General features: G+C 34.0%; 1 protein-coding gene across 4 annotated transcripts in view; it reads right to left on the reverse strand.

Annotated features, from left to right (window-relative positions):
• The window catches only part of NOVA1 (NOVA alternative splicing regulator 1), a 132958-nt gene extending 121253 nt beyond the window's left edge, over positions 1 to 11705 (reverse strand). Inside the window, exons 1-2 of one of the 4 annotated variants that reach the window (XM_039870441.1) lie at positions 10941 to 11705; positions 9054 to 9197 (exon numbers count right to left, since the gene is read on the reverse strand). In XM_039870441.1, the coding sequence (XP_039726375.1) occupies positions 9054 to 9197; positions 10941 to 11076 (280 nt within the window). In that variant the 5' untranslated portion in view covers positions 11077 to 11705. Of the gene's footprint in view, positions 1 to 2041; positions 2122 to 3776; positions 3948 to 9053; positions 9272 to 10940 lie in introns of those variants that run through there. The other 3 variants (XM_039870442.1, XM_039870445.1, XM_039870444.1) reach the window with 3 other exon arrangements.
• Positions 11706 to 11929: the final 224 nt, after the last annotated feature.

The raw sequence follows: 11929 nt of genomic DNA on the forward strand, positions 1-11929 counted from the left end.
TTATAATATATCTTCGTTTTTAGATTGCCTAACAATAAGCCTCATACTTATTTTTTAATCATAATATTTTGTTCTTTTAAAACTGTTACAAATACCCAGCCAAATATGCAATACTTATGGAAATTTTTGTAAAAGTCATAAAAACTCTTAAAAACAAAATTTGACATAGAAAGTCTATACATTATTTTTTTTAAAATCAAGGTCAATACTTAGCCAAAAATAAAGAAGTAAAAAAGTTGAGCTAAGAAACAATGGAAGCAAAAACCAAAGAAACCAAAAACTTTGCAAATGAAGAAAAGTTATAAAACTGCAGACGTCAAATCACTGTGAAAATTATTGCCATTTTTATTTCCAAATGGCAAAATTATTTTTAAAAAGAAAAGGAAAATAAACAGAAAATGACCAGGCTATATTCCAGGCAATATAATTTATTTTATACACACACACACGTGTGTGTGTGTGTGTGTGTGTGTGTGTGTGTGTGTGTGTGTGTGTGTGTATGTATTTTAAATGTGTGATAAAGAGTACCTGTCTTTGGCCCTTCAGTGTAGCAAATCAACAACAAAATTACTGTAAAATAACTACTGTGCTTTCAACTCAGTTTTAGAAGAGGGTGGGCATATTCTTTTTAAAACTAGGAGAGAAGTTAAGATGCATTTCCTCAGAGTCATATCCAAAAAAGGATGGAGAAAAAAAAGTGTAGAGCAAAACAGAAGATAATGAAGTATCTACTACAAGTGTACCACAAATTCAGAAAACATTTAAAAATTACAGGACAATTACTAGCATGCAATACTTAATCTCGTCCTGTCTTGGTTTTCTCAACTGTTAAGTAAAGATTCTAGAAGAGATCATATCTAAACTCCATTCCCTTCATCTAGTTCCACAATTCTGTGATTTTCCAATCCCTTTAAATGGAAAGCCTCTTCACTACTCCTCAGTGTCCTCATTAAGTCTTTGACAGAGATGCCATATAATAGAAAAATTTAAAACAAACTCAAGGGGACAATAACAATAAAACTACAACTTTTTAGGGTAAAGCAAAACATGTCCCTATTCCTTTACAAAGAAAATGTATTTTGTAATAATTCTGTCATGATGACCAAAGAGCTGTCTATACTTGGGCTCAGAGAAAGCATCTGATCGGTACACATAATAATTAACAAGAGAAAAGATTCCAAACAGATTGCACACTAAAGAATAAAATTACGTTTTTCTTCTTAAGAACACTTTTATGATTTTTTTTAAAAAGACAAAAATTAGTTTTAGAAAAATTAAAACATGATGGTTACACGAAGAATAAGTTTGTGAATGAAGAGTCTCCAATTAAAAGCTTACTTACTTCCAATACTAACTCCTTCAAAAACAAGTCTTTTAGGAATGAATATAACCAAAATTGAAATGTTACAGTTCTTCTAAAATATTTAGTAACATGAAACAAAAACACATATCACAATTCCCTACTATTCTGTATTAATGAAATGCACTACCATCCCATTCCTTCTATTCTACTCTTGCCCCAAATTACTAGATCTTAAAATAAGAGTCACTGACCAAGCCAATTCCTAGAGCAGCAAACTATTAACAATTTAAATGAAGACAACTTTCTTCTTTAAGATAAGAATAATTTCTAAAAATTGAATTGACTGGGAGTAAGCATTATTATATTCCAAAGAAAAGGCAGGATTTGAAGTCTTATTTAATTAGTAAGTTCGCTCTGTGAAAATCTGTCCTTCAAAAGAATTATGGGGCTGTCATATATAACTGTTCTCAAAAATCTTTAAAAGAGAGGTTATTCCTTAAAACTTCAAAAAGTATGCTCAGTTTCATAAGGAAACTAAGAAAACTGTAGTCTAAACTTTAAAAATTACTGAGTTCAGAATAAAATTCATTGGAAATTAAAAATATACTGAACATCAGTAAGATACAAAACCAGTCTTCAAGTAAGAAAAAATATTAATTTTATATATCGATTATTAAATAAAATTAGTTTAAGAATGGTAAAAAAAAATATTTTATTTTCCACACCAAATAATCTTACCTGAATCATTTTGCTGTTAAAAAACTCTAGATACTGATTTCATTTTTCATCTGGTCCTGTCAACGATGCTATGACAGGCCCTGCAGGAAGCAGCAAAAGATCAATGATGGAGTGCAACTATTATGTGTTTTCATGATCAAGTTTTGTTATGGAAAAGGACATCCCTAAAGTGGTTTGAAACTTAGCAAATACTGAAATTATCTTAAAAAGTTTGTCAGTGTACATAATATTCTTTTTCTAATTTGTAGTCTTAAAATGTTTATCCTTAATCTTTCTATCAAAAATTTTAAAAAGATGAAGTATACATGTGAAATTTTAAAGAATCGTGTTTATAATGACAAGAATTGATAAGAAAACAATAGCCCACGATGTCTTCAAAACTGTGGAAATGATTCTCTTGCTGTCTAGAGATGGTTATTTTAACTTTATTTCCCATAATTACCAATAAATTACCAACTGCTCACAATTTAATTAAAATAAAATTTAAAAGACCTTTCTTACAAACATTAACTTCAGAATCAAAGTTATTGGCAATACTGGTAACAATTCCTCAAGAAAGGTAGATCATACACACACAAAAAAACCTGTGCAAATAATTACTCTTAGGTAATCGACAAGTTATACTCAATGGATACCCAAAATTCAAACTGGTAAAACTAATAGTAAGTCAAAACTATAAAACTACTTCACAAAGACTCCAAATGATATTTTTAAATTCTGAATTATTCTTCAAAAGTATAGCATGTTGTAAGATTTAATTTAAAGACATTTTTGCCCTAGGAATCTTTTCCATTTAAGGGCCAATTAATAAACAAGACAGTAATGAGACAGCTACATTAATTGGGAATACTATTAGAACACACAAGAAACTTCTATATATTTCATGGAAGCGTACTGTAAATCAGTATTTCAAACAGATTAAGAGATTTAAAATAATAAAAATAAATGACAAAGAATCTGAGTTTTTATTTAATTAATCAATTTTTCATTTACTTGAAATATAATGTGGTAAAGAACCATCTCAACAGCACTTCTATATTAAGTTGAAACATCCAAAAAATATTTTTAACATGCTATACCTGTTTTGTTTGTTGGAACACTTCAAAACACTCAGCAAAGTTTGCCTGCCAAAGCCCTAATAGGCTAAAAAGATACAACATAATTTTAAGTGGGTTATTTCTCTAATAAAAATGAACAAATATTAATCTAAAATAATTTTTAAAAACTACAACATACTTCCACTTATTTATGCTCATTCATGACTTGAAAATATACTTGTAAAACGGGGAAACTGCAATACTTCTGACTTAACACTATTTTTGTTCATATACCAAAAGCCCCCCATCTCCTTTTTTATGTGGATTCTATCAGATTTATAGAAATTATTTTAGTTTCAAATATTTCCATTTTAAAAAATGGAAAAGCTGATGCCCTATCTTTAAAGAATAAGATGAAAAAAATGGAAATTTCACCAACCAGAGCATCACAAAGTATTGAAAAGTACTGCTTCATTTCTTGCGTGTTGCATTTTATACCATGACACTTCAGTCTCTGAGGGTCAGGTTAATTAAGCTCCATAGCAGCTGCAGTGCAATGTGAGACACACTCTGCTGCGGTTCCCACCAGTCCAGTCCAATTACCTGTAGTATTCCAGCACTGGACAAGTGACAACCAACCTCTTCTCTCTAATCACTTGCTCCCACTGGTCTACTGATAAATGTTAGAACAAACTAACCTCTTTTTGGAAAAGACTGCAAAGCTGAATGCACCTGCTGCAGGCTGCAATGATGAGTCCCAGAGAGATGTTTGTCAGTCAGATCTCTGCAGATGTTGTTTAACTTTATGCTAGAGCTGTATCCAAAGATGGAAATGAGATGGCAATCAAGCACAAATCTCCCACCCTCATCCCTCCCAATTTTATTTTGAAAAGCTGCACTTGCTCATAAAAGTTGTGCTTTAAAACACAGCTCTACTAAACTGGAAACAACTAAGACTAAATTCCATGGTAAAAAAAAAAAAAAAATGTTTATTAGGTGCTGAATTTTAGTTAACAAGTGGCATATTGTGTTTAATAAGTAACTGTGTCATTTAAGAGCTTAATAAATTAATTCCTTTAAGCCAGAGCAAAACAAAACAAAACAAAAGAACTATAAAATAGGCAAGTTTTTGATTGGTGGTTTGTTGCTCAGGTTTTTAGTGACACCACACACTCCTCATAGTTCCCAAGACACAGATTGTCATTATTCCTCTTTGTATATTATACGAAACATCTTCAATGCATAAATATTGAACTATTTCACCAATCATGTTCACTATTTTTAAACTATTCCTGAAATCTTTTGCAGGTGATGTTTGCAAGACAAATGTTGTGAGACGTACTGTAAATGTTGTGAGACGTACTGTATTTTTTTATGATGTCACCAACTTTAGCTATTTTCCCCATATCTAGAAAGATTCAAATACCAAATTTCAAAGAATGCGCTATATAATTCATGAAAACACTGACACTGTAAATTGATGATGTCCCATAACTTACTAAATCGATGACAGAAGATCTAACATCTGAATGAAATAAAATGAATAGCTAATATTTTTAAGGTTAATTCAATCTTTCTAAAATTCTCATGCACTTATATAAGTATGAAAATGTTGTCTTTTGGAAAGTACAATTTTAATATGGATTGTGCTATGCTAGTAACATTTCTTCATATGTTGAGATTTCTTATTGCTTAAAATGAGAAATAAAGTATTAAAAATATAGCAAATTTTCAGAGAGGTATTAATCCCTAAATGAACGGTTACGGTTCCCCTTCAACTGAGAATACAGAGAGATAAAACATAAAGTAACCCACAGCAATAGGTAGTATGACAAATATAAATAGTACAACTTTAAGATAAAAGAAAACATGTTATTTGTCAGCACCTCTATCAAACTGAAATCAAAGGTATAGAATGTAATGATAACTATCCTATTAAATTGCACACTACTGAAAATTATACTACTTGATTTTCCACTTGTTACAATTTTATTTATCCACTAATTTTGCTTTAAAATATATACCAATAAATTTCTAAGATGCTTTGAATCTAAGATTAAAGAGTATATACTACAACTTTTAGAAGCTATAACAAAAGTATTCACATGTGCTATCAATATAATATTCTTCCTTCAAAAGTGTAAACAAAAGAAGTGATCTATTTTAAACTTCACTAACACCTCTGATTTCCGAATAAATGATCATTCTTATACAATCCCAATCCTAAAGGTTAAGTTGGACACTGAATTTTCTCCTTGTCAAAATTAAGGCAGTGCGGGGTATCGCCTCCACTAAAAAAAAAAAAAAATTCACTTACATTCTGCTTTTCCATGATTTTTTAAAATTTAACATATAAATGGTTTGTGATTTTTTAAGAAAGCGTCACTTAAGTTGGACAGTGAGAAAATTAATATATAATAAATCTAGGAATTATAAGTTCAAATTTTAACTTAAGGACCATGAAAGAAAATAATTTTTATTAGATATGATCTAATATTATAACCAGAAATATGAAAACTGTAAAATATACACAAATATATGCAAAGATTATAGTGAAAGATTCCTGTTTGATTGACAGAATATCTCCAGTGTCATATAATGGAATTTAAAAAATCGGTATACTATGAAGTGTTCTAAAATCTAAGTCATACACGAAAATATTTTGTACATCCTTTACTATTCTTAACCAGTAAGTTTTTCTAATTACCTACCTGAACCATTCATTAAATAATTTACAGATAAAATCTGTTTATTAAAACACTAAACACATCTTCAGATGCCAACTAAAAGAAGAACAGAACACTATTGCCATTCTGAAAATGAAAATAGTAATATATTCTCCCAAATGAGAAAGCTGTTTTTTACTACAAGGCAACAACTTTAGGTAACCTAATATAAAAAAGGATATATAAATATATCAAATTAGGTTGCTTTAATAAAGAAATAAAGATATATCCATAAACCACCAGTAGTAAGTTAGTATTCTATAAGATTTAGATTTTTAAAAATAGATAAATGAATTACACAGCACAGCTAAAAGTGAATCTGTTTGTAAGTAGTTTTTTCTGATTACAGTAACTGAAAAATGCACTTTACAATCCTCATCATACAATTCCTGTATTACTTAAATTAATATATGATGTACTGAAATACACAATGCAATATACAGTTCTATAAATTCTGAATTCATACCAATTAATGTTCAAAAAATGTTTTCATTTCAACCATAAATATAAAAAATTACTCAGAAAGGCAAGGTTGCTTAAGACATTTTAAAGATATAACCTAAGCCTCTTCCCAGAAAAGGAAAAACAAATATGATAAATATGAGATTATACTGTCCACACTAAAAACAATGCACGTTATCATTTGCATTGAAATTTATAAAAATATTTCCCAAATGGTTTAAAAGGTGTCTGCATTCTGCATATATATACATATATATGTGTGTATATCTATGTATATGTGTATTTCCTGAAGTCTTTCCTCAAATACACCAGTATTTTAACTAAACCTTCTGAACATATTTATGTTGTTTCAAAAACTTAGGTAATTTGAGAAAATCAAGTTACAACTAAAGTGTACTTTTCCCCAAATACACTGTCGTACCAAATGAGAAACAGAAAAATGCTTTATGAAGTAAACATCGGGCATATTCATTCTAAAAGAATATAGAGTCATAAATAAATATATGAAACACACAAAAATGGGCTACCAAATTACTGAATAATCCTATAAGTCCTCATAACTCGGCAATAGAAATCATAGTTTTAAAATTGAGTTCATCTGAGATAAGCAAGATAAGTATCTCTGAGTAAGAGTGGAAAGATGCTGAGAGGCTGTTATGTTGAATACCAGGACCTTAGACAATTCCACAGGCTTGTGGTCAAGTGTGAACAGAAAGACTATTACCATTAAAGTCTATGAGAAGAGGAGAGATATATCTGTCCGAACAGGTAATAACATAGTTAAAATTGTATTTAAATACAAAGTGTTCAGAATTAGTAACGCTTCTTATAAATTACAAGGTTTTATTTTATCCTTAAAATAGATTCCATAGTGTGCAATTGGTTTCCACCTGTTACAGACAGAGTATAAGCCTTCTTTTATCCAGACATTTCAACTCACATTTGATCAGGTTACGTCACGACACACAAAAAAATTTTATTCAATGCTTCCAGTTTTCCATTTTTTTCAACGGATATTCTTGCTCTATATGAATAACATGACTCAGAACTATAAATAAAATAACCAATTTCAATGTAATAAGAAAAAAATGCACAACTAAGTGGACTAAAAACAAAAGATCTAATTCTCGGTGTACCCTTTCCAACCCACTGAAAATAAACTATATTCAAATGAAAAGACATTTAATTTACTATTTGGAATATCCTTGATAAACAGCAATTTTCTGAAACATCCCTGAACATCTGATACCACCTCATGTATAATGCAAAAAAGCTATTTCATTTTCATCTACTGACAGTGAATTTAATTTACCATTGCAGTCTTTTCCTAGAACTATAACATTATTAATACTGCAATCAAGCTCTTTTGAGGGCTTTTATTTGTACTGAGGGTTTTCACAATTCCACATTGATTTTTTTCATCATACCTTTTAAAAATATGAATGTGAATATGTTAGCAAACTTTCTTAATGCATAAGGAAAGTTTCAGAGACAAGGAAAGCCATCTACAAAACTACACTCACATGAAACAAACTTTCAAGGGATGGTCAAATGTAATAGACTATATTTTAGTTTAATACATTTAATGTTTACCAAATATACTACATTTAATTTATATAACTAAATGATAGTTTCGATCATTCTGAAACCTTCTTAACCAGCCTAATGGTCCATTTTCTACACAAATGACTGGCTAAGAAAAAGAAATCCTCCAAATGTTCTGCTTACATTCACACCAGATGTCTTTGCTGTATTAAAGAACTCTTACTGAATTAGATCATTGAAAACAAATCAGCTTTTCTTTTTCCACCAGTAAAAAAAATAAGCAGTATCGGTTCCCTCAGCATTAAATAAATATTTACAGCCCCAAAGATAAAAGAACCAAAAAAAAAAAAAGGCAGACTCTATATCTAGGTAAAAGCAAATCAGTTAATGTTTTATCAAGTAGATACGCTGTTCAATTATGGAAATTTTCCAATTAAACTTGAAATTCATGTTTTGAGTAGAAAATGATAAAAAAAAAAAGGAAAAAGACAAACATGCAGAACTGTATAACACTTGAAATCAAAAAAGCACACTGAAAAGTACAAAAAAAAATTATACCCCCTAGGAAACTTGCCATATTCTAATGGATTACAGTACCACACAAATTGTTAACATATTTTAATCAAATACAGCTCTTAAGTAACACAAATTTTGAAGCATTATTTTACTTCTTACATAATAATAGTTTTTCTTATTATAATTACATTAAAAATGCAATATTTTAAAAATCAGAGAGGCAGCACTTGTCCTCTTTACTTCACTCCAGGGCCAACAAACAAAGCAATGAAGCAGAAAGAGGTACATAATGGATTTAGAAGTAAATGGTCCATTCTTTAAGAAGGCTTCCTACTCCCTCTTCTGAATTCACTCTAAACTAATTGTCATTATAATGACGTCTGAAAACTTCAGAAGAACGCTATTTCCTGATGCCAGCTGTCAAGGCTTCTATCTTTAAAATTTTAGAGCTTTTTCCCAATTAGAAAAAATGTATTTGGAAATACCCATAAGATTCATCTCACAATTGGCCTAAATCACAGACACAGCAGTACATCAATTAAAAAAAAAAACGTAGTCAACAATGGAAATAGTCTTTAAAATTATCCACAAATATCCTAATACAGCAAAACATAAATAAAAGTCTACACTATTACGAATTTCTTTCAATACAGCACACGACACACATAGAACTTCTCTTTCTTTCCTTGGGGATTTATCAATCAACCTCTTTACCAGTGCACCTACCTGGGTAAAAATCTTTGGACTTAGACAGCTTGATGGTGGCTCCAGTTTCTTTTTGCAACTGAACAATTGTCTGTCCTCCCTTCCCAATTATAGATCCAGCAGCATAACTAGGTATGAGAACCTTTAGAAAATACTGGCCGTCTTCTGAAAAATGTAAAGAAATATACTTCATTAACATGATAATTTTTAACTCTATATCCCCTCTCCACCCTCAAGAGAGAAAAACAGCAATTAAAACATTGGACACATAGCTGCAGGAAATAAGGAGTTAAATATGTTTTTAAAGAACAAAAATAAGCTAATTACACTGAAAACTAAATATGTACAAAATATTTCCCATTCTGTAGGCTTTATACTTTCAAAACTTGGAATTAAAATCTAAACATGTTCAATTATTTTGCAGCTCTGTAAAAACTGATGACTAAATTCCAGTTGTTATTCCAAACATGGAAGTCTTCCAACTCTATCTGTGGTTACTATGGTAAAACGAAATAAACTGACCCTTTTACAAAACTTCAGATATTTATAAAATGACAAACTTTCACTTAGCATGTTATGAAATAAATAAAAGGACTGTGAATAGTGATGAGCTATATTTATTTGACATTAGCAGACGCATAAAGACTACAATTAACCATTGCCTATATCCTACTTAAAGTATGCAAAACAACCATTCTGCTACCAAATAATCCACCCAAACTGCAGGGTGTATTCCAAGCCTTCAATAACTGCCAGGAATTAATTCAGTGTTTTGGACTGTCAAATCTAACTAATACTGGTGTATTTCTTTAGCACTTCTTAGTCTACCATGATCTCCTTTAAGCTCATTAATTAAAGGACCTTAAGAATTTCGCCAATACTAAAAAGCTTAGGAGTCATTTATATCAAATACACTTAAAAGTGACCAAACAGATAATGTTCCTTCTCCAAAATAACTACGATATTTAAAACGGAGATGGGGTGGATGAAACAAGAAAGAGTGAAATGAAATGTTTTAGAAAATAAAGCCAACTCCATAAACTTTAATTTCCGTCAAACTGATCATGTCTTAAATAGGAAACACCCCGGTAAATCCAGCTTCCTTATGTGAATGAACGTTCCAAATTTTGCGAGTGTGCCATTAGCAAGACCCCCATCCGTCTCTAATGTACATGCTGTAGATAAATTCACCTCTGCCTCGATGCATTGGGTGCATTGTTAAGATGATTCCAGTGCAAATGAAGAAGCGATACCGGTCCCGTTATAACTCATCTTCCCAGGAAGCGCAGGATGTTAACTAACAAGTCACAGTACCAGACACCCCCACCCTCCTATGCACACCCCTGAAGACAAATCAATGAGATATTTGCACCGACAATATAAGTGCGGTAAGAGCATGCACTCATCAAGATTTTGCATACTACTTGTGGCCCAAAGCAAGGGGATGGAGAGCGAAAAACTCTCAGGTGCCCCAATCATTTGCTATCCGCTACCCAAGTGCCATTTATTTATTTATTTTATCAGACTGTTAAATGCAGCGCGCATCTTCGGGCGGCCATCACCTCACTCGGGGGTCATCCTCCTCCTCCTTTACGGACCCTTTTGCCCAGGTATAGGATATTTAAATGGTCAGCCTTTCGACCGATTAAATGGAAAGATAGGTCTATTTCGAAAAACCGGTCGCCATTTTGATGAATGATAAACACAGAAATGGAAATGTGTCCGGGACGGCGAGGTGCGGGGCAGGTGCAGGGGAGGGGGCGCGGGGCAGGGGCGCGGGAGCGCCAGGTTCAGGCTGGAGGTGTCGGGCGGCGGGGAGAGGAGGGAGAGCGCGGCGGGAGGGGGAGGAGGAGGCAGGGGGCGGGCGGCCCGGCAGGATGGGGCCAGCGAGGTGGAAGCGATACCCACCGCCCGTATTGGTCCTCTTGGTGCTGCCGGCTTCAGGGGGGGCTTCCAGCGGCCTTTTCCGCGAGTCCGGCGGGTCCAGGTCTATGGGAACCCCAGTGTGGGTCCCGTTCTGCTGGATGGGAGCTGCCGCCATCATGTTTGCAGTTCCTGCCGGTGCTACGGGAGAAGGTTCTCCCTTTTGTTTTGGCTTTTTTTTTTTTTTTTTTTTTTTTGCGTTTGGGGTTTCAAGGTTTTGTTTGTTTTTTGTTTTTGTTTTAATCGGATCAATAGAAATCTCTTTAAGAAAAAAAGCAATGTTGCTGGTCTGTTCTCACTGGGGAGGCAGGGCTGAAGAGCAGCTACAGTGCAGTGTCAGAAGAGACAGAGAATGGAGGGGTGTGAAATGGAGAAGTGAAAAGAAAAAGGAGAAAAAAGAAAAAGGAAGGGGAGAAAGGAGTGGAGAAAAGGGAGAAGGGCAGTGAATATGAGCAGGAGGAGGAGCAGGAGGAGGACGGGCAGAGGAGTGGGAGGAGGCCTGCCGAAGGAGGCTGGCAGGGGGCGCAGGGGCAGGCATGGCTCGGAGGAGGAGGAGGAGGAGTGGGGAAAAGGGAGTGAATGAGCAGGAGGAGGAGGGAAGGAGGTGGATGCGGAGGAGGAGGGCAAACGGCGGAGGAGGCAGACGGAGCCGGGGAAGCAGCGCGCAGCGATCCCCGCCTCGCCTTATGCTCCTAAGCACATCCCGCTGCTGGTCTTTCTCCGCCGCCGCCGCTGCTTGGAGACAGTTCTGCCGTTACCTGGGCTGCTCAGCCTTCCACTGCTGCTACTGCTGCTGCTGCTGCCTGCCAGAATCTCGCCTCGATATTCCCTCCAACTTGTGGAGGGGCAGGGGGGGGGTGCTGAGCGGGGAGGGGAGGGAGGGGATGGCTGCGAGGGGAGGGTAGTGAGGGGTTGAGTCCGTAGACTCCCACACACTTCGCGCTCGGGTCCCTGCCTCTCAGCAGCAGCAGCGC

Source organism: Pteropus medius, unplaced genomic scaffold, assembly GCF_902729225.1.
Source record: "Pteropus medius unplaced genomic scaffold, Ma_sr-lr_union100, whole genome shotgun sequence".
Classification (NCBI taxonomy): domain Eukaryota; kingdom Metazoa; phylum Chordata; class Mammalia; order Chiroptera; family Pteropodidae; genus Pteropus; species Pteropus medius.